Source organism: Pavona decussata, unplaced genomic scaffold, assembly GCF_977016875.1.
Source record: "Pavona decussata unplaced genomic scaffold, jaPavDecu1.1 SCAFFOLD_102, whole genome shotgun sequence".
Lineage (NCBI taxonomy): Eukaryota > Metazoa > Cnidaria > Anthozoa > Scleractinia > Agariciidae > Pavona > Pavona decussata.
The window spans coordinates 5,957,765-5,979,517 of record NW_028145517.1 but is presented as its reverse complement, the minus strand read 5'-3'; the positions used below and the strand labels follow the sequence as shown (position 1 = coordinate 5,979,517).

Genomic DNA, 21,753 nt, shown 5'->3' with positions numbered 1-21,753 from the left:
TTTTAAAACAGTGGTTATAGGAACGTTTAAATGTGGCAAGATTGCGAACGTTAGTGCAATCAGTGAGATGACGAGGACAGAAATCTTGGCGCGTCGCATTGTGATCCACGATCTGTACTTAGTTGGCCGAAAAACGGCGATAAAATTGTCGAAAGCCAATGCGAAGACCATTCCAAAGGAAATATTGAGTGAAAGCAATGAAAACGAAGACCCGACTTCAACAGTGTCCAGCGACTGTTTTCGTCCGAAGAAGCCGTTGTATTCCAACGCTGCAAAAACCGGGGCCACAATTATTCCTGTTAAAACGTTCGCAACAGACATTGTCAGCAAAAAGAAGGATGACGGGTTACGGAATGATCGCAGTGGATCCAAAATCCCCGTCAAAAGCAGAAGGCCATTGGCTATCACTGTTACTGGAGATAGTATCATTTTATAGACGGCCAACATAAGGAGCTCTGGGCTACCGGCAAGACTGGATGAGCCGTGAAAGCTCTGACCAACATCAGTAAGATTAAAGAGATTCATGGCGAACCCCAATCCAGCGAGCGGTAACTGAAGAACGCAAGAAATCAAACCTTTAACTCTAAACAGTGTCAAGGTGTAACTTGTAGAATCAACACCTGGTTATGAACAAATGCTGAACAGACCACCTGCAGAAGGAAGGACTCACTATTCCTTGGCTTTCATTTGAACGGCCACACTTTAAGTTTCGTCCGCAAACTGAAACGTTACCAATTATACGATACGAAGAAATCGCTCCCAGTGACAAAATTGTCGATAGAGATCACTTTTAATAACCTTTCCTAGTTCAACACCCTTGCCTAAAGCAAATAAAGCTGACACGATAGGATTCAGCAACAACAAATGGCTTGTCATTTAGCGCGGAGGATATAAAAGGTTATTTTGATATTCCTGTTCTGAGCTATGGACAAAATTACACAGAAGGTTAGTCCTGCATGAAAGGAAATGAAGAGAACATCAATTATTTGCCAGTGAAATTATTTGAATTGTTTCTTAACGGCAGATAAATTGCAGTTTTTATATTGCGAGTTGCGCGCGCAAGGTATCAATAAAGAAAAAGAAATTTAGAAAGAAAAAATACGATTGACATCGGGCACTCTGGAAGGCAAATATGTATAAAGAACCTGATGGGCAAACGTTTACGTCAGTTTTTTTCAAATTGAAAGATAATCAGCTGCCAGTAGCTATCTTCCGCTTCAGTGCCAATTAGGGCGAAATATATTTCTTTGAAATGAACTTTTTGTTGTACATCTTTAATAGTTGCGGAGCTTTTTCAGTTGAAACGTATATCAAAACTAGCACTTCGTTAAAATAATCGCTCTTTAAAGAAGTGTTAAAGATGTTGACAGTTATGATCGTTTAACTTCACTGAAAGACAAACGTTTTCTATTTCAGTTTGATCGAGACTACCCCAAGCTCAGAAATTAAGAGAAATTCAATTCCGAGGCCGGCGTAAGATCTTGTGAAAATTGAACGTAACAAAAAATGTCCTTTCTATATATAAATGGGAAACAAACGATACGAGCTATCATTATGTTCCATTTACGAGTACATAAAGCGAAAGATGGGAAATGTAAACATGAACGTATTTTGAAAAAAGTCAAGAAGTTCTTGAGAATTGTCAAAGCTAACCCAGATTTCGTAAACACTCTCACACAAAAACCCACTTGCCATACCAACCCACCCGTCCAGTGCTGTCCAAGGTTCAAGCGGCTGGTCGATCTCAATTGGGACACTTCACACCATTTCAGATTTTGGTCGTTTTTGTCTTTCTTAGTTTCGTTGCAATACAAGCCCCGTGAAACATTGCAAGGTATAATCTTCCTCGGCCTTAAGACTAAGTGATCACTTTGCAAATTCACCCGAGATGAAATTCTGATTTTCTTCAAAAAACAAAACAAAACAAAAGACAAAAGCAAAACAAATACCATGCTCCCTAAATGCAATCAAAAAACAAAAAAACAAAAACAAAAAAAAAAAAAAGAAAGAAAGAAAGAAAGAAAGACGGACGCCTGATCACAGGTATGTCCTCCCCAGAGTTTATCGTGATAGCCTTCATGCAGCTCATAGTCGAAAAAAATGGTGCTGTAATAGCTAAATTTCAAGATGACATTAGCATTTCTACCCTATATGTCGGCTATCGATGATGGGCCGCCTCCTGGCCGCGACTGATTAACCGGCAGCTTTGTATGACACCCTGAACAAATAGACATGAAGTAGCGAGACATTCCGAATCTTACAAAATCACACAGTTAATCACCCGTGCTAATGGCGAACCTTTCGCATTTCTTCTTTTTATTTTCTTTCTTTGTTCCTTTACTCTGACAACGCAATCATCAGGTTTTCATTTCCTGTGTTTGTGTCATTGCTTGGCAATTAAAATTAGGTTTCGTTTCTTTTTTAAACTTGATGTTTACGTGCGGCATTAAAACATAGTGACTGATCTTTTATTCAATGGGTTTCTAGAAACTGGCATCACCAAAATGTTGAAAACACTAAAATCTTTAATGACACCTGGTCGAGAATTAAAATGACATTGAAGCTTATTTTCATTAACCTCTCTACTTTCCCTGAACACCGCGAGGAAATTACACCTTATAATGTTCCTCACCTAACATGAATTGAGACATTTCTACGAAGACTAAAATCACATGATGAACAATTAAAATAACATGGACGAAAATTAAAATGACATTGAAGCTCATTTTCATTAACCTCTCTACTTTCCCTGAACACTGCGAGGAATTACATCTCATAATGTTCCTCACCTAACATGAATTGAGACATTTCTACGAAGATGAACCTTTTTTACCTTTGGAAGACTTTTTTTTTACGAAATTTTGCTACAAAAAATCTGAATGCCTACCTAAGTTGTTTAATAAGTACCCCACAACGGACAGTGAGCATCCTTTTGCACGAGTTCGGTTTACTAACACGTGACTACTGTGCAATAGCCATCCAAAGGTTGGTCAGTTAGTTAGTCCAAAGGGTGGTTGATGATCTATCCACCAGACGTCTGTTCATTTGCACGAGTTCGGTATACTAACACGTGACTTCTGTGCAATTATCATCTAGAGGTTGGTCGGTTAGTTAGTCCATCAGACGGTTGGTTGACCATACAAGTCAGTCTGACGGTCGGGTTCGTCCATCATTTGGTCAGGCAGACAGGCGGTCGGTCTGCATTCAGTCTGTTGGTTTACCAATCGGTCAGTCATACTGTCTACTCAGCCCGTCTGTCGGTGATTCTGTCACTCAGGTGATGTGGGCTGTCAGACGGTCGGTTGCTCAGTTAGTTATTCCCGATCTGTTTATTGGTCAATACGTCAGTTGGTCTCCAGTCAGTTGGTCCGTCATTCGTGAGATCACCGTGGGCGATAGGATTACAGGTCCATCGCACGCTTGGTCTAAAAATTAGACAGCACGGTGCATCAGTCACGTGGTCAGTCCGTCAGTTCGGTTGGCAGCTCTTTGACTGGCGGAATGCTCAAGCTCCTTTATTACTGCTCTAAATTTAGCGTTCTTTACACAGTACTAGTTTGTTCTTGTTTCCACAACAAGCCTTCAAAATAGAGCCACAATAACAGCGGACAGCAAACAGATGAGAAAGCTGCTGGACACAAGTGAGCCCGCGGTGCTTAGCGGTGGAACAGGCTTCTGGGATTCATCTGTTGGATCGAAACACGGGCACGGTTAATGTTAAAATTTTGAGATTATAATTCCCTGTTATAATAATTAAATTAAGTTCTTAATGATCAATAGGTTACCACACATACGCTGGTTCGAAGAACACGATTGAATTCTCAGTGTATTAAATGTTAGCTTGTTGAACGACAAAGAAATAAAACTTACCATAAACAGAATAAACTGTTTCCATACCACCGGTCATGTGATCATTCACGTGGCAATGCAGCATCCACTCTCCCACGCTGTCCGGAATCATATGCACGGTTGCAAAGACTCCTGGGAAAAGGTCGTACACGTCTTCTCGGTGATAAGCGACATGTTTCTGCAAAACAAATAATTGAAAATTATAAACATCATCCTGGCATCCCCGCAGATTTTACAGGGGCGGATGACATCATCACCAACTTGGTGACATCGAACGCACTCCCTAACCTTTGATTATTAGGGGCCTCCAGATTTGACTACGAGTACAAGATTGAGTACCAGTACGGCTGTTCAAATCTAGTTTGCGTGGTTTAGATAACCACTTGTCACGCCAATTTTGTTTCTAGGGTCTCCTTATTTGCTGGTAAACAAAGGGAAGGAGCGAGAGTTCTGGGGATTTGACTGCCGACTATCACTTACGTTAAGAAATGTTTGTCCATGAAAATGCACCGTGTGCATGTCCACCTCGTTTCCCATACCAACTAGGTACCAGTCCACTTTCTCCTTCTGGTACATTTCCAGGTGCTTCAAGTTACCAAAGACGAATCCGTTTATTCCATGCATCTTGTTGCTTTCCTGGAAATCTTCGTCTGCCTTTAGGGTTGCCTTATCTCCTGGGTTTTTGCAGTATTTGTTGATGTTTTCGTCCAAGAACCAGCTCTCATTTTCATCAAGGACCGTAAACATGAGTGCATACTCGTGATCAATATCAGTTCGGGCGTTGTTTTCTTTCAGGGTACCCTGGTAAGGTAAAAAGTAAAGTCAACACATATGTTCATCTCGCGCTAAGGGAGGGGAGGGATAGTACTTTGTAGTTTAGGAACATTGTCAAAAAACATTGTCCAACATCTTCTTACATGGGATGTTAAACATTCTAACATTGTTGAACCGACAAAATTTTATACAACGATGTTTACAGAACGTTTCAGTAGCCAGGGCCGTTTATACAGCAAATATTGGCAGTGTGGTAATGAATGCTAAAATATTTAGCCGGGGCTTAAGACACGTTTAGAATCATACATTAAACGTACACTGCATGTCAAGTCCAACAATCACAAGCAACTTGTAGGTCTGGTTTACACGAAATAACAGAGAGATGTAGAACCACGTTTATGGCAAACGGGACACGGCAGATATGACCACGTGACCATGTTTAGCCTAGTTCATTTGCCGCTCGCTGTTTTCAGTTTCTCAGTAAAAACTGAGTAGTTTGGAGTTCGCATGAAAGGGCAGAATTGTTTTGCACTGTTCTCATCTATCTTCTAATTATTTCAAGAAAATATAAACGCGAATCTCGTTTGCCGTAAGGTGATTCTAAATCTCTCTCTGGTAGGACCTTTTGTGCGAGAGAGAAAACCGGAGCTTACGCTTCACTTAGTCGAGAAGTACACGAGAATTTGCTGTTTTTACGAGGAATGACTTAGCTAAGTCATGACCTTAATTGATATTTTTCAAAGCTTTTCAGTTTGCGACTTATTTCTCTCGGATAAAAGACCCTAATTAGCATCAAAGGCTTGTCGTAGAATGCCAAACAAACAAAGTTTTCTGTCTAAATAGGCATTAATTCAAGCTACTCCCACTGACCTTTTTGCATATGATCAGTGGTCCCACGAGTCCGCTGTTTGTGTCCTTTATTGGGTTCACATCTGAATAGTAGGCCCATGTGGCGCATGAAGGACCATTCTTCCAGGGCCCCGCACGTTCAGGCACTTTCCAAATGTACTTGAATTTTTGACCGGGATTTATTGCGTTATCTTCTTTACTTGCACCTGTTGTCCCATCTTGGTAGTTCGAGCCCTCGTTCCCTTTGCTAAATCAAGATGACATGTGGTTACAAGAAAATAAAAAAGCAGCAACAACATTATGAGTTAAACCAAAAGTGACGTAAAGTAATTTATTTATCGTCCATAGCACGAGGAGTGCTAAAAAAGAAAGCCTGAAAAAAATTTAGGCTTGAAAGGCTTGTTCAAGGCTTGTTCAAGTCGAAATTTTTTTCAGGCTTTCTTTTCGCAACTGCTTAAGTTGCGTAGTAACTGCGACGATCTTTCTTCTATTTGATCTTTCATCCGCGGTTCAAACATTTACATGTACTGAGAATGATCTTTTCTACGCTTCAAATTTGGAGGAATACCGATCAACTGCAATATAGTAGCCGACTCCGGTAGCCTCATTCTTTATGTAAATCTCTTAAAGTAAGACGCGCAAATCAAAACATAATAGTTTTTGTTATCTACCTGTAATATAAACCATGTGGATGCATGGAGAATTGGCGGTTAGCCATGTTCTTGAACACCACCTCGATTGTGTCTCCAACTTCAGCATGTATCATCGGGCCCAATACCCCCAGATGTTCTTGAGCCTTGCTCCTCTCCTTTTGTTGATTAAACTGAGCGTTGGTGTACTCACGGTAAACAACTTTCTGATACTTCCGGCCTATTCGCTTGTCTCCATTGACGGTGAATGTTTTGGCTTCACTGAAACAAATGAAACAAGTCGAAGTAAATAAATCAAACATTCGCAAAGTAAACTGGAGGTTACGGCAGTTGCGATAGCACGCATTACACTAGCCAAGTTCGTTTTGTAGTCTTCATACATGCAGTTTTTTTCTCGTTGTTTGTTTTTCTCTTTTTCCCTAATAATTTTTCGGCGTGCAGCTCTCTGTATAAGAAAGCTCGGGGAAACAATTTGTCTCCAAAGAGATAAAGCCTAGGACATCTTCCCTACTAAAATGAAAATAACCAAATTGCATTCAGAAAAAAGATTATGAATTGGCAGTGAACTTCTGAATCAGATTGTTGTGACATCCAAAGGATTTGGTTCTTCACAAAAATAGCGACCTTAGTCTCCAAAATGAACTTGTAGAACTGGATAAGCCCTGAATAAGCCTCTTGGCGGGCTTGACAGAGCGGACAAAAAGCCAAAATCAGATTAAGAAACATTTCTACTTCTAAGAGCAGAATTTATACCGCAAGTTATGCAAACATCTAAAAATTTTAACGTCTTGTTCCCGTCCTTATATTAGATGATCTACGAGTTGAGACGTGCTACAGATATCGATGAAGAAATAGGAAAAAGACTGTGGCTGTAAATTTTACCACAATACCTAGCGAACCTAACACAGCCATTAGGCATATAGAAAGCTATATTCTTTTGCGAAATTCGTCCCTGTAATCAGTATCAACATCGTGTATACTAGGATTGAAATTTTGATAATTTTTCTGTGCGTTTTTATGAGCGTTTTTAGGGTTCTCGTACACTAAGAATTATGGGTAAAAGTACCAGTCGCCTTCTTGGATTTTGAAAGCGCTCCTTTCCTTCTAGTTTATATATTTTTCAAGCCATTTAAAATCAGCACAGCGCTAATTTCGTACAAAGGTTTTTTTTTCGGGTGTTCATTTTACGGTATATGGAGCGAATTTCAATTGACTGTCGAAAATAATTTCGCGTTTGCGTTAGTTTTGCTTTACTAGACTCAATAATTGGTTGGCAAAGTTCGCGCCATTTTCTCACCCAATGAGAAGCCAAACAAAAACCAATCGTGCTTGGCCGCACGCGTTTTCCCGCGCTTGGCGTCGGCTACGTGTATTTGCTTCGATTTCTGATTGGTTCATTGCGCTGTTTACGCCTGTTGTGATTGGCCAGAGAAATTACTTTCGTTTGGTTTTAAAACACTAATAGAAAACCGCTCTATAAAGATGTACATGTAACAAGTTAAACTCACTCGCTCTTATCCAGTGGAACTCCTTCTAACACATCCTGTCCGGTAGGTGCATAATCCCACTCAACCTTAACTGCTGCAATATAATAGCGACGAACTATCCCAGAAGGAGTTGCGGGAGGAGCGGTTCCACAGTCGCCCTTCACAGTGTACTTCGCCTGCATTCCCGCTGAATAATGATCATTGGTCCGGCAGACTAGTGCCCATTCTCCTGCGTTATCTGGGGTCATTCTTAAAGTTGCAAATACCCCTGAAAAAAAATCATTATTTATAGTTGCATGTTGTGTTGTTCTCACGAGATGAACGACTTTGCAATTAACTGTATATGTTCCAACCAATCAGTTGGACAAAACCGAACCAAATATATATTCTCACTGGTGAGAATTAAGGGGATGATCACAAAGTATGAGTGGACTGAGCGTGTGCCGAAGGGTTCAAAAAGTGGTCGCTAGGAAGTGTGACGCATCCCCCACCCCCACCCCCACCCCCTCACGGAGTAAAATCAACTGAATTGCTCTTGAATGATGGTTGTAAATTATGCGAATGACCAAATTTACTCGCTATCTTTGTATGATGTGGCTCAAGTTATTGACTGCAAAACATAAGCCATAAACTCTTCTGATTATTCCGTTGTAGTACCGAAAGTTAATTGTATAGGCAGGTAAAAAAAAGTTTATATAGTTTTATCGAACTCAATAAATTCGCGGAGAGAAAACAAAGGAAAGCACTACCGTGAAGGTGGTTTGGAAATGTGATCTTAATTATCATAAATTTGGTGAACTCTTGCTTTAAATTTCTCCACGAATTATTAACAGTTAAGAATTATTTGAGAAGCTATATCAAACACTCGAAAGACAATTCGAAGTTGGTTTAAAAAAAACTCGGCTGCGTCTCGTTTTTCCAGCCTACTTCTCGGTCTTTGGAAATCGGAGGAAACACTCTTCCTCGTGTTTGATATATTACATGAAAACAGGCAATTGGAAACCCCTTAGATCTCCGAGCTATTCTCACTCACACTTGAGGGCTCAAGAAGCCATAAACAAGTCATTTTATGCTTATTGTGACAATTACAGTTGTAAAAGACTGTCAAAGCACAAAGCGAGGCTAGTCTTCATTGCCGCGATTTACAATACCTGGCAGGAGGCTGAGCGTGTCCTTCATATTGCCATTATGAAGGAAAGTGTTGCCATAGAAATAAGCCGTATGCATGTCCACTTCATTTCCTAAGCCAATCACGTGCCAGGACACGACTTCACCTAAGCACATGTCCAGTTCGGGTAGGTTGGCATAGAGGAAGCCGTTTATGCCGTGCATCTTGTTGCTTTCCATGTAATCTTCATTATCATCTGAAAATATACACAACAATATTGTCAGGGGACAAAAGATAGAACCACAAACGACAAGAGTTGACCAAAAGGAAACATGCCCTCGATTTCTTTCGAAAATTAACTGCCATTCAACTGCCATTCAATACTGACTGACAAAAGATAGAATCACAAACGACAAGAGTTGACCAAAAGGAAACATGCCCTCGATTTCTTTCGAAAATTAACTGCCATTCAATACTGACTGAAACGTCAAACTATACGTTAGATTACCTAAATTCTATTTTTTTACTTGAACCTTTGGTTGAAGGGTCGGGTACCGTTTGTTTCCATTGTCACTAATATGTCAAATATAGCCTGTCTTAGCTTAGATACAGAGGGTATGGATTTTCTTAGCTTCAGAGGGTATCGATCTCTTAACCAACAGTGGGTATCAACCTTCTTAGCTAAAGAAGGTATCGATCTTATCTGAATCGAAAGTTTAACGCGTTTGTATAGAAAGTACCATACCAACGATTTCGTTTGGCTTGTTCGCCTTTTGCTTATTCTTCTCGTGATACCAAGATACGCTCTCGTCTGTGACGGTAAAAAGCAGCACAAATTCTTTGCTGATATTTTTCTGTGTGTTATCGTCATTTAGTGATCCCTTCTTGCAAGTTAACAGAGGACCGAACAAACCTGTTGGTAAACAACATCATATTATCATTACTTGATCAAACAAACAGGTCGTGAGAATGTAAAACATGATCAGTAAAGGTAAAACGTCTTGACATTTAAATTCTCCCAACTAGTACTATAACAAATAGATAGAGATTAGTGAAGAGAATCTGTACATTGATACTGTGGCTTAAAGTGCCTATGAAGCGAAAATTGCTTTTGTGTAGTTATAAAATTTGCACTCTAACATGTACGATTCCGAAGTTTTAGAGTACTGGGGTAAAACTTGTAGAGTTTACAAACGCTCAAAGTTGGGCTATTTTGCTTTCAAAAATGGTCAGAGGACTGGGTCGAGTTTTATGCTGAATTCCAAGTGGTGACGTCACGTTGGTGCCAAAAGTTTGTTAACTTTCATTCCGTTCTTGCCGCCGAAAAGGATTGTAGAAAGAGAAAAGCATGTCTAGCGATTCTGTGAACGATCGATTCTGGCAACTCTCTTTGTTACGGACACCAGCAACGCAATATCGCCCTCGCTGTCGCTTATCTTTCTTCTCTTCCGCCATGATGAATTACAATTCTTGGCACCAATCTGACGTCAGCGGTTATTGTCACCTGGCATTTTGGCCGCGCGATTCGAATACCATTTTTGAAGGCAAAATAGCCCAACTTTGAGCGCTCACAAAATCGGCAATTTTTACCCCAGCAATCTCAAACTTTGAAATCCCGTGTTTGAAAGGGTAAATTTTATAACTACCTAAATACAATTTTCGCTTCATAGGCACTTTAAAAGGGGTAAGGTCATTCTTTAAGCCCAAGCGAGACCGATGCATTCATTTTGCTAATCCTACCATCCCATTTATGCGACCAACATTTTGTTGCACGTAAGAATGTCGTATTAAATAAATGGAGTTTCGGTGGCCTTTAACGATTTAACGTCTATATAATGCTAACTGTAGGAAAGCAGGGAGGGCGCTGTGGTGAGAGCACTCGCCTCCCACCAATGTGGCTCGAGTTCGATTACCGGACTCGGCGTCATATGTGGGTTGAGTTTTTTGTTGGTTCTTGCCCTTGCTCCGAGAGGTTTTTCTCCGGGTATACTACTCCGGTTTTCCCCTTTCCTTAAAAAACAACATTTTCAAATTCCAATTCGATCTGGAGAGTGTTCCCATACTGTAAAGCGCATTTGATCACCTCGTCATGGAATTATGCGCTATACGAATTTATTTGAGCATTTTTTCACTGTACTTCTGCCCATAGCAAACTCCCTGTTGGCTAAAACACGTGCGCTCACCGGAATAAGTGTCCTTAACAGGATCCACACTGGAAGAATACAACCACGTGACGCACTGTGCGTCAGTACTTGTTGGCCCCACTTCCTCGGGCACAGTCCACCGATATGTGTACATCTGGCCTGGTCGCACATTATCGTCTAACTTCGCAGCCCCGGATGTACGATCTTCGTACAAGGCTCCCTCGTTAGATTTGTTGAAGAAGACACCGTGTGGCTGAATGCTGTAGTTACGGCTGGCCTAGTCGTGCAGTAAAATTAAAACACAGAAACAAAGAAGCATTAAAGTGCTCGACTAGAATGATATCTTTCTTGAAACTGCTTTTTCTAAAGTAGAATCGATTCAAGATAAACTCTTATCCTTGTTTGATCTTCAAATGCTCTTTTTGTCGCTGTCATACACCCTCGTACGCTGTCGCCGGCACGACGCTTGAATCTACGGCTCTGATATTATCTTTTGAAATCTCGGGGGTTCTAACGTCTTTAATAAATCCTAGCAGTCCCTAGCAGCCCTCTCCTTGCCTCTGGAACGTTTTCATACAGTTTGAACTCTCTTTATCGGTTAATTCTGGCTAAAAGGGATCTTCAGATCAGAGTACAAATACGACTTTCAAATTTCAAATCAGTGACATCCCCAGAACTCTCGCTTTTCCCGCTGTTTACCAGCAGATAAGAAGACCCTAGAAACAAGATTGGTGTAACAAGCAGTTGTTTACACCACGCAAACTGGATTTGAAAAGCCCTACTTGTACTCAATCTCGTACTCGTAGTCAAATCTGAATGTTCCTAATTAAGCCCTATTCACACCAACTAAACATGTTTAGTTAAACAAGGTTGAAAAAATGAAAATTAGTGACGGACTTGAAAGACTGAATCTTACACAGATTTCAAGTAAGGTCTACCTTGTGCTCCCTTCGGTTTAAATTTGAAACAAAGAACTTTAGTAAGCAACTCCTAGGAAGAAACCATGTTTAACTAAAGAGCTTTTAAACGTGTTTTAGCCTTGGTGTGAACGCGGCGTTGTGCCGCGTTCACACCAAGGCTAAGACACGCTTAAAAGAAAAGGAGCTAAAATAAAACATTGTTTGTTGAACTAAACCTGTATTCTCCCAATGGAAACCAAAGAACTGTGTGAAAGAAAGTTGAGACGTCAGATCAGTTAAAATTTTAGTTTCCTTACGTTGTTCTTGAAGACCACTTCGATCATATCCCCGACTTCTGCTCGAATCACCGGTCCCAGGAAGCCAAGATGTCCAGGTTTCGGCTTTTTAGTTGTAAAGGTACCGTCCGTGTACTCCTCATAAATTGCTTTGATGTAAGTGCCTCCAATCCGATGGTCACCTTGCGTAAAGAAAACGGCTGAATCGCTGAAGCAAAGAAACAACAAGGAGATATTCTTAGGGGCCAAGACCGCGTTTATACATAATATCGAACCCAAAGAAAACAAATTTCGAGGGCTTGGGTTCCGTTTCGAGAATAGAAATCTGAACTTCTTCTTCCGAACTTCACAAAATGGCCAAGGAATTGATTCTGTAATCATTATAGAGAGCAAAGGCTCTCTGATTGAGGAGGACTGGGACGGGCCACTAACACCAAACAAGTATCCCAGCAAGCAGAGAGAAAGATAGACTTTCTAAAAGCCCTTTCCAATATTATTTTCCCTCGCCACTCTTTATGTTATGTTGGTTTTGGTTTCCTCGTTGCAAAGTGTCGACTTCACGCGACATTCGTCGCTCGCTGTCGCGACTTCGTGGCAAGTCTAAGAGAAAGGAAGAGCCTCGCCGAAAAACAAGAATTGTTCAATTTACAGTTCTTACCTATCCGGTTTAGTCAGACTCATGCCGTCAATGTTGTTCATTCCAGATGGCCCATAATTCCAATCCATCTCATTTGCCGCAATGTAGTACGTCCGCTTTTTCCCGCCACTGACAGTCGGAACGTAACCACCTTTTCCTTCACACTTCGTGACGTTGAACAAGGTGTACATACCGGCGTTGTAATGATCGTTAACAAGGCAGTTCAGCATCCACGTGCCAGGGTTTAAGGCCTTCATGTCTGCCGTCACAAAAGTAGCCGGTAGAAGCGAAGCGACGTCTTTCCGATGACCGTCAATTGTGAAGGTTTGTCCATGGAAATAAGCTGTTTTTAAACAATTAATTAAAACAAAGTAGATACTACACCACATTTATTTCTTTAATTAATTTGTTTCTCCCTCCCTCCTTCTTTTCCTTTCTTTCTCCACCCCCCCCCTCCCCCCTTTCCTGGCTTCCTTCTCTTCTTACCTCCCTCCTCCTTAGCTCCCTCCCTTCCTTCCTTCCTTCCTTCCTTCCTTCCTTCCTTCCTTCCTTCCTTCCTTCCTTCCTTCCTTTCTTTCTTTCGGTAAGCTTTCTACCTTTCCTTTCCTCCCTCCTCCTTTTGCCAGTATTATTAACAAAGCAATTCTATACATTTGACTTTATTTTACATTTTTTAAAAAATATAATTAATAACCTTTTTATCTGTTCTTTAGTTGATACAAGACTACACATGCGTCATCGCATTCGGGTACGCTACACTACACTGTACTACAGTAGTAGTAGCAGCAGCAGCAGCAGCAGTAGTAGTAGTAGTAGTAGTAGTAGTAGTAGTAGTAGTAGTAGTAGTAGTAGTAGTAGTAGTAGTAGTAGTAGTAGTAGTTCTTTATTTAAACTCGGTTAAAAATCTTCAGCGATGACTAGTATTTTAATTACTATAATTTGCACACTGTACTGCACTGCAGCGTACTGAACATTCATTTGTTCGTTCGTTGTGATATAAAATCAATCTCGCCAACTCACCCGTGTGAAGATCTACTTCATTTCCAATCCCAGCCAGATGCCATCTGACAGTATCTCCTAAACACATGTTCAAGTCGGGAACATTTCCGTAGAAGTAGCCGTTTATAGCGTGCATCTTGTTACTCTCCTTGAAACCTTCGTCGTCTTTGACCACGCCTGCTGGATCGCTACAGTACGTCTGTATATTTTCGTCCAAAAGCCAGCTTTCATTCTCATCCAGCACAGTGAACAAGCCTACAAACTCTTTGTCTACTCCTTGTGCTGGATCTTCAGATAAAGCTCCCTTTTTACAAGTCAGTAAGATACCTGTGATTGATAAAATGAAGATAAAACCGAAACGCGTTCACGCGTCAAGAAAACTGCACATAAGCTGTAATCAAAATTATTATCATTGTTAAAGGGGAACTGAGTATCACGAAAATTTTATGTCATTTCAAAACCCGAAAATGTTTGTCTAACAACAGAAACAAAAAGCTAATTGTCTAGTTTTGTTATAAATTATCACCCCAGTGCAATAAACTGTCGATTAGTGCCTCTGGCCAGAGACAGAGTAGGTCGGAATGGATTGAAACTTAAAAATTGTTAGGCTAATATTTTTCAAGTTTTCGCATTTTTTACTTCCAAAATGCGCTAGAACAGAGTACGAGTTGTTCCTGTCAAGAATTGAGTTGATTTCTCTCCTCTCGTTGTTCTAGAACTATGAAGGTCTTATTTCACCATTTTTAACAGAAGAGGTCAAAAACCCCATGATACTTCCCCTTTAATATCACAAACACGGCGTTCATTTTGTTTTAAGCTGGTTGATGCATAAAATGTGATTTTGATCATCCCTACCTAACAGTCCGGTGTTGATATCCTTATGTGGTAACACGTGGGAGTGGTAAATCCACGTGAGACAAGATTCATCATGGTCAGCTGGGGCGTGGTCCGGAGTTAATATCCAAGTGTACGTATGACTGCCGCCATATGTCACGCGATCATCCTTCTTATCAGCTCCCTTTGTCTTGTCTTCGTAGAGGGCCCCTTCCGAGTCTTTCGAGTAAAAGACCCCATGTGGATGTACTGAAAAGGTTCCGTTGGCCTTGTTCTTAAAATGGACCTCAATCGTGTCTCCCACTTCGCCCTTCACGATGGGACCTAGGAACCCCAGGTAGGGTGGGCGAGGCTTTTCTTTTGTGAAGGTACCATCAACGTACTCTCGAAACAGCACCTTTTTGTAGACGCGCCCTATGGTGCGGGCACCTCTGGTGGTGAAGACTGCAGCATCACTACAGGAAGTAACATCAACGTTCGTGTTTATCATGGAAGAAAAATTGTTCGTCTCAGAACAGGAAATAAGCGTAACGGTCCGAGAAAAAAAACCCAGCACAAAACAGAAATTAATTCGTCAAGATAAACGGGGATAAAAACGTAAGATAAATCAGATGTCACCTTATCTTCGATTAATTAAAATAACCTGAAGCAGGAGTCCTGAAAATCTTTGTTTTCACTTAGTCAATTTTTTTAATCTCAATTGTAAGCACATTGTAATTCACTTTGCAAAATCAACCCATTTTCTTCAGACTCAGTAAACATCTGTAACAGATTGAGCCAAAGATGGACGAAAATACACCCAGGAACTGTAGCATAAATTTGAAACACCGAAACTTGGTTTGTTAGAAGAAATTTCGAGAGTTTTAACTAAAAAAACCCTTATTTCCTTGCGAGAAATGGACAAAATTCGCTGTTACCAGGAAGATTTGGTAACTTGTGCGGAAGGCTGGGCGATTCCTTCCGCATAGAGGAGACTCCCGGATAATCCGAGAAGGTTGATATACTGAGCTATGCAGTGTTGAAAGCTGGTATGGGTAGCTGTAAATCTTGTGTAATTCGGCTGAAATTTCACGGTTGTCAGTGCTATAGCATGGAAAGAAATACTAAACATTTGTCTGGGTGATTATTTAAATGATGATCACTGTTATAAATAAATTACCCATATCACCTTGGGGGCTTCTAGCGTAAGCTTTCGGACAATAGAGAGATTTAGAATGGTCACGTGCTCATTTCTGCCGCTTGCTGTCGTGCTGTCGCGCGTTTGGCGTAAACGTGATTCAAATCTTTCTTAAATTTTTAAAAATTAAAGTAGTTGTATATGGATTCAGTGAAATTCGGAGTAACAAAGACAGGTTATTTTCATCCTCGCTCCTCCCTTTGCACGTGAGTGCTTGAAGGTCTTGAAGCTATAGCCCCGTCTACACGAGCAATTTTTAAGTGGCAACTGTATGTGGCAATTTCTATTTGCCCATGTAGATGAATCGACAAATATTTGTTGTTAATTTGCGTCAGTAATAATTTCACACAGCGGAGATGACCATGGAAAGGCAAAAAGCAAGATGGCGCCATGCTGGATGCGCAAATGTTAGGGACTGTAGGGACTGGGTTCTACAGATGACGTTGGAAAAATTGTCACATTTTATGTGGCATCTCGTCTACACGGACAATGTGGCAATTTTTATTTGCCACATAAAAACTAACACGCCAGTTTTTCAGCAAATGCAGTTGTCACATAAAAATTGGTCGTTTTTCGTCATCTACACGGTCAAATAAAAATTGCCACATAAAAATTGCCATATATAATTTCTCGTGCAGACGGGGCTTATTTGCCAAACTCAACGCACACGAGTCGTGTAAACCCGGAAATTCCAGGAGTTATTAAAGAAAAAGAGAATTAAAAGGAAACATTATCGCGATGTTACCACATATTCTGTTTTCACGACGCAGAGTACAAATGGATGATTGCACCTTCTTTGATACAAAAATTCCGTTTGGACTGCACAGACAAACAAATAAGCCCTGTACCGCAGTTGTAAGCATGTGAACTAATTTACATTCCAAGCGTCGAAGCGCGAGGTTTTCTCCGTATTTATTGGTAAGAGGACGGAGGAGTTCTATTTCGTGTAATTCTGGTATGAATTATATGAATTTGTTCTCTCTTGTCTCTTCAGAAGCAAGTGAAGTGTCCATTATGACTTGTTCTCAACTGGTTTACCGTACCTGATTTATCAGACAGCACGAGGTTTCGTTAGTTAATAATTGTCTAGTCAAGCGCACACAATACACGTACAGAGACACTGTCAAATTGTCTGATAAAAATTGATTATATCTAATCGCTCTCCATTTGATAAACTGCATCTTGTGATTTCGTAACATCTGTCCCTACCTGTCATCCTCAAGTTTAACGCCTTTTACTTTGTTGTATCTGCTTGGAGCGTAGTCCCATTCTTTTTCCACCGCGGCAATGTAGTATGTCCGAGTTCTGGCAGCGCCAGAACAAACAATTTGGCTTAATGTGAAACAAGACAGCAAAACGCACACTGAATTAAAACGCTTCATGGTTGACAAGTTCCGTCCGCGAAGGATTCACTGAAGCGTTCAAGGAAGTAATATGTGCGGTAGTTTTATATCAAGAATCGTTCAGCGCAGAAAGTCGAGACACATCAGACTGCAGACGATCGTGACGGCGACCGTTGTGTTCCACGCCCCCTTGATATTCATCGCACAACGTGGTTTTGCATTTATAAATTTTCAAGCATCAATGATCATGGATGTTATCATTTTATTTATTACTGTTTTTTTTTTCTTTGTGGCTTGTTTTGATTTCATGGCCATCACAAAGCTTCTCAAGCTTGTGACTTCTCACTTGAAGAGTTGTTTCACGGTTTGTTTTGGCGAATTTCACTGCTCCTACGGCAAAATAGCAAGCGGAAAACTATTGTTATTCGTGATAGTCTTTTAAGGAAGCCAGGGATACGTGATGAACAGATTCAGGAGCAAAAAACAACAATTTTAACAGCATAAATCCCGCCGCCAAATTTGTTGTTAACGACAATTGAGTTATACCTGCTTGGTGCATCAAAGCGTGGAATTTTTCAATGATGACCATGTTCTACGATTTAAGGTCTTGTCACTATTTTTATCTAACGTTTGAAACGAATTTTGTTTTATCCGATTTTTTTCGGGATACGAAACCAGAGAAAAAACCGCAGTCGCGCAAACGTTAATCACTCGTGACTGCATATTTTACACAAGGAAGTTTTAGTGTACAACCTTAGGCGATGAGAAGACTTTTATTCAAGGCATCTACATTGTATATGACGCTATCTCCAGTTGAAATACAGTTGAACCTCTCCACAACGGCCACCTTGGGGACAGAAGAAAGTGGCCGTTGTGGAGAGGTGGCCGTTATGGGGAGGTAGAGGTGTAATATGACACTTTTCTTTCGGGAAGTACAACATGTTTATTGTGCCAAGTTCATGCTTACTGTAGCCTATAATGGCAATCCAATCTTAAATAATATATATATAGATAAAGTACACAATAAAACGTTAATAATGTTTTGAATCACAAAATGTTAACAAGACGAAACGAGCAAGGTTCGCAACATTCGCTATATCTGATTGTAGACAATTTATGCTTATTGCAGCATATAAACGGAACACAATCAAAATACGTATATCATTAAAATGGATACAGAAACGTAATATTCCAAAGACAAATGTCGATTACTGCATCAGTTTATAAAAAAAGGTTTTTACAATAAAGTACTGAACTGGCCGTTGTCGAGAGGTTATTTTGGCAGTTGGGGACGTACTTTAGTGGCCGTTGCCGCTGTAGAGAGGTGGCCGTTGTAGAGAGGTTTAAACAAGAGCTAATGTATGGACTGTCCGTCGGGACAAAAAAAAGTGGCCGTTATAGAGAGGTGGCCGTTGTGGAGAGGCGGCCGTTAGTGGAGGTTCGACTGTAAAAGCATTTATGCTGTTATGTATACTTTGGTGAAGTCCAGCTGAGTTTTTCCGACGAACGATGCTACGAACCTGGAATCGTGGTTGTTTCATCCCTCGTCGAAGTTAAAACAAAAGTTGCATATAAGTCGCAAGGTTTTATTGCATTCTGTTGAAATGCTCAAAACCAGCCAATGATCTAAAGCAAAAGACCTCTAAGTCTTATTATTGCACGTAAAGACAACTATACGAGGCCATCAACTGAGGCTTGGCTGGAACAAGCTGGACAACACTGGGCGTAACATTGGTCCATCAAAGGAAAGTTGAACAAGTAACAAAGTATGTCTTTAGCACAGAGCACTAATTGGGGACACTTTCCAAATCGAATTGGAATTTAGAAGTGTTGGTTTTGGGGAGAGGGGAAAACCAGAGTACCCGAAGAAAAACGTCACGGAGCAAAGACGAGAACCAACAACAAACTCAACCAACATATGACGCCGAGACCGGGAATCGAAACCGCGCTACATTGGTGGGAGGCGAATGCTGTCACCACTGCGCCATCCCTGCTCCGCACATGTTTATGTTCACGTTATGCTCTTTGAAGGGGTAATCTTATCTTTGAATAGCCAAAAAAAAAGCCTATTAACCTCTCTTGTATCAACGGAAACCGGCGTTAAAACAATGATTCAGTTCATTGCACAGAAACAAGTATTGATTATGCTTAGCTTCACCTATCAGGAAAAAAATGGATGACAATTGACAACCAGAAAACAATTGGTCAATTTTTTCATCAAGTTCTTCCCATTTGTATTGGAAAAAATCACTCATAACTTTCAACTGTTTGTTCTTCCTTGGGAAATCACTCGACTACTTTGTTCTTGACGGTGCTCTACGTGCAATTTCATGTTTGAGCAAAGGTACTTTTTAATATATTTTGTGTAGTTTTGACTAAGACATAGCAAAATCCCTGTGATAACGCCCTTTAATTTCCTTCTTGTTTCACGCCCTTGAACGTCACATAAACGATTTATTTTCTTTTTCTTAAAAAAGAAGTTCCGCTATAAGAGGGCTTTCACCTCTTTGTGGGGGTAAAATGCAAATTTAGACACCGCTCAGTGGTAGCACGTTGTTGACTCAAGATTCCTCTAAAAAAATGCCTCAAATTTCATAATATCACCACAGCAATATAAGGTATCGGTTTAAAATGACAGTGTTTATTCCGAGAACTGAGCCAATTTTATCATTTTACATTCTCGATGGTTGATTGACAACTGAAAGTGAGAATGGCTAAGCCAGGCCCCTTTTATATCGGCATTTCCTGTTTAAAGTGTTGCTTCCGCTTTTCGCAGGCTTTGTAGCCTGCGAGCAAATTCTTGTGGGAGGGGAGAGGGGGGGAGAAGGAGCTTGCTCGCAGTTCGTCACGCAATGTTACAATACTCCTTTTGTTGTCACGCATTTTCTTGCCTTGTTACGCAACTGCATTTTCTTACGGGATGATTTATTTAATGGTGAACGAAAGATTATCTATAGGGCTAACCTCTGATTATGTTCTCTGATCGTGACGGAAAAAGAAATGCTGAAGACATGATTTCAGGTCACCGATAGACCGTGACTAAAAGACAGAGGGTCAGCAATGCAAATTATTCAAACACGCCGATGGATTAATCAGCTTGTAGACAATCTTGAATTTCTCTGTAGTAGTCACGCACACACATTCTAGTATTCATCGCCAAACACAAGGGTCCAAAACTGTTATGCAATATCAAGTTAACACAGCCATAAACTTCTTTAAGGTTATTTGGCACCCATTTTGTTAGAAAATATATACTTTAACCCCATGCCATGCAAACAAAATTCCCGGAACAAAAGAAAGCGAAAGTAAGAAAAAAAAAGGGGGGAAGCCTTCGTTGACTTCGTTTTGTTTTCGCCCACACAAACTGTAAAACTTCGATTATTCTTTCATCCATAAAGCAATTGCAATTAAAATTAGTTTGCATCGAATTTGAGGAGTGTGGACTACTGGGTCTATTATGCATTCGAACGTCGTCGAAGCGTAAAATTCTGGTAGGTGACACGAGAAATTAAAGACACGGAATTGAAAATCCTCAGATGCACTGTCTGATAAATTTTTAAAACTCTTGGACCGTAACATGTCCCTACCTGTCATCCTCAAGTTTAACGCCTTTTACTTTGTTGTATCCGCTTGGAGCGTAGTCCCATTCTGTTTCCACCGCAGCAATGTAGTATGTCCGAGTTCTGGCAGCGCCAAAACAAACAATTTGGCTTAATATGAAGCAAGAAAGCAAAACACACACTGAATTGAAACACTTCATGGTCTGTCGAGCTCAGTACGTGAAGAAGTGACTCTCTAAACGCGCCCAAGAATCGACAAGAACACAGATTATAGCAAGCGAACTCTAGCGTACGATTGCGTATCAGACATGCACTGTCGCATGTCACGATCTGACGTCATACAAATCAATCAATCAATCAATCAATCAATCAGTTATACAAATGATTATTGTAATGGGTTTTGTAACGGCTTCCCCCCGGAAGAGAAAATCTCGATTGATTATCGTATTTTTAAAACTTGTTAGAAACCAGAATTATTTTGTGATGTTTTGTTTTAAGGCTAGTGAATAAATGATAGCTAGACAAATTTTCTAGTCGGTTACGCGGAAACGAAAACCCTAGTTCTCCACAGATAGCTCTGATTTTCTTTTTCCGAGTGCAGCCCTCCTTAGGCCTTTCGCGCAAGGAGAATGAAGGAGCGGGGAGTTACGGGGGGCGGGGTGGGGGGCGAGGGGCGGGCGAATGAAGACAAATTAGGGACTTAGGAAGGCGGGGGACGGTGGGAAGGGAGAGGAAAGAATCAATCAGGATTTTTTTATGAAACAGCTTGTTTACCGCGGTCGCAGTCCTTTCGTTATATTTATCTTTATCCAGCTCTCGAATATAATATTGATTGAAAGACGCTTTTTGATCGTGAAGATGAGGGAACTTGTTATTTTGTTGTTCAGGGATTCACTGACTTAAGACTCTCAACTGAGTTAATAGCGAAATTCACTGCTTCACCCCTGCTCCAGTTTAGAATCTACACTGAAAGTACAAAATGAATGTGATAGATTTTATTTGTTCACGGCAAAATAACAGTGTTTAAAACCGTTCCAACGATATACAAAACGATGAATTCCTTCTAAAAGAGCTCCGTAAAATTGATAAGAACATCAAAATTCTTAATTAATTGCAAAATTGTACAAGCTCATGTTAAAAAAACCTT

General features: G+C 40.5%; 1 protein-coding gene across 2 annotated transcripts; it reads right to left on the bottom strand.

The window, feature by feature from the left end:
* Nucleotides 1-2,507: 2,507 nt before the first annotated feature.
* On the bottom strand, nt 2,508-20,918 carry LOC146471894 (hephaestin-like protein). Of its 2 annotated transcripts, none has more exons than XM_085120466.1 (14): nt 20,634-20,918; nt 14,548-14,981; nt 13,714-14,019; nt 12,715-13,036; nt 12,078-12,264; nt 10,901-11,138; nt 9,463-9,630; nt 8,761-8,973; nt 7,631-7,877; nt 6,144-6,383; nt 5,494-5,719; nt 4,330-4,650; nt 3,871-4,027; nt 2,508-3,686 (listed from the first exon to the last, which is right to left on the bottom strand). In XM_085120466.1, exons 1-14 carry the CDS (start codon nt 20,804-20,806, stop codon nt 3,583-3,585), a joined length of 3,336 nt encoding a protein of 1,111 aa, XP_084976592.1. In that variant the 5' UTR covers nt 20,807-20,918; the 3' UTR covers nt 2,508-3,582. The 2 variants fall into 2 exon arrangements, with proteins under 2 accessions (XP_084976592.1, XP_084976591.1); XM_085120465.1 differs by lacking the exon at nt 20,634-20,918 and adding an exon at nt 16,913-17,212.
* Nucleotides 20,919-21,753: the final 835 nt, after the last annotated feature.

Excerpts from the sequence above, each read along its gene's own strand:
- LOC146471894 (XM_085120466.1), bottom strand. The coding sequence starts at position 20,806 with ATGAAGTGTTTCAATTCAGTGTGTGTTTTGCTTTCTTGCTTCATATTA. Across the intron at positions 11,139-12,077 it reads AAGTGGTCTTCAAGAACAAC|GCCAGCCGTAACTACAGCAT; the intron begins GTAAGGAAACTA and ends CTGCACGACTAG. Across the intron at positions 4,028-4,329 it reads ATGGACAAACATTTCTTAAC|AAACATGTCGCTTATCACCG; the intron begins GTAAGTGATAGT and ends TTTGTTTTGCAG.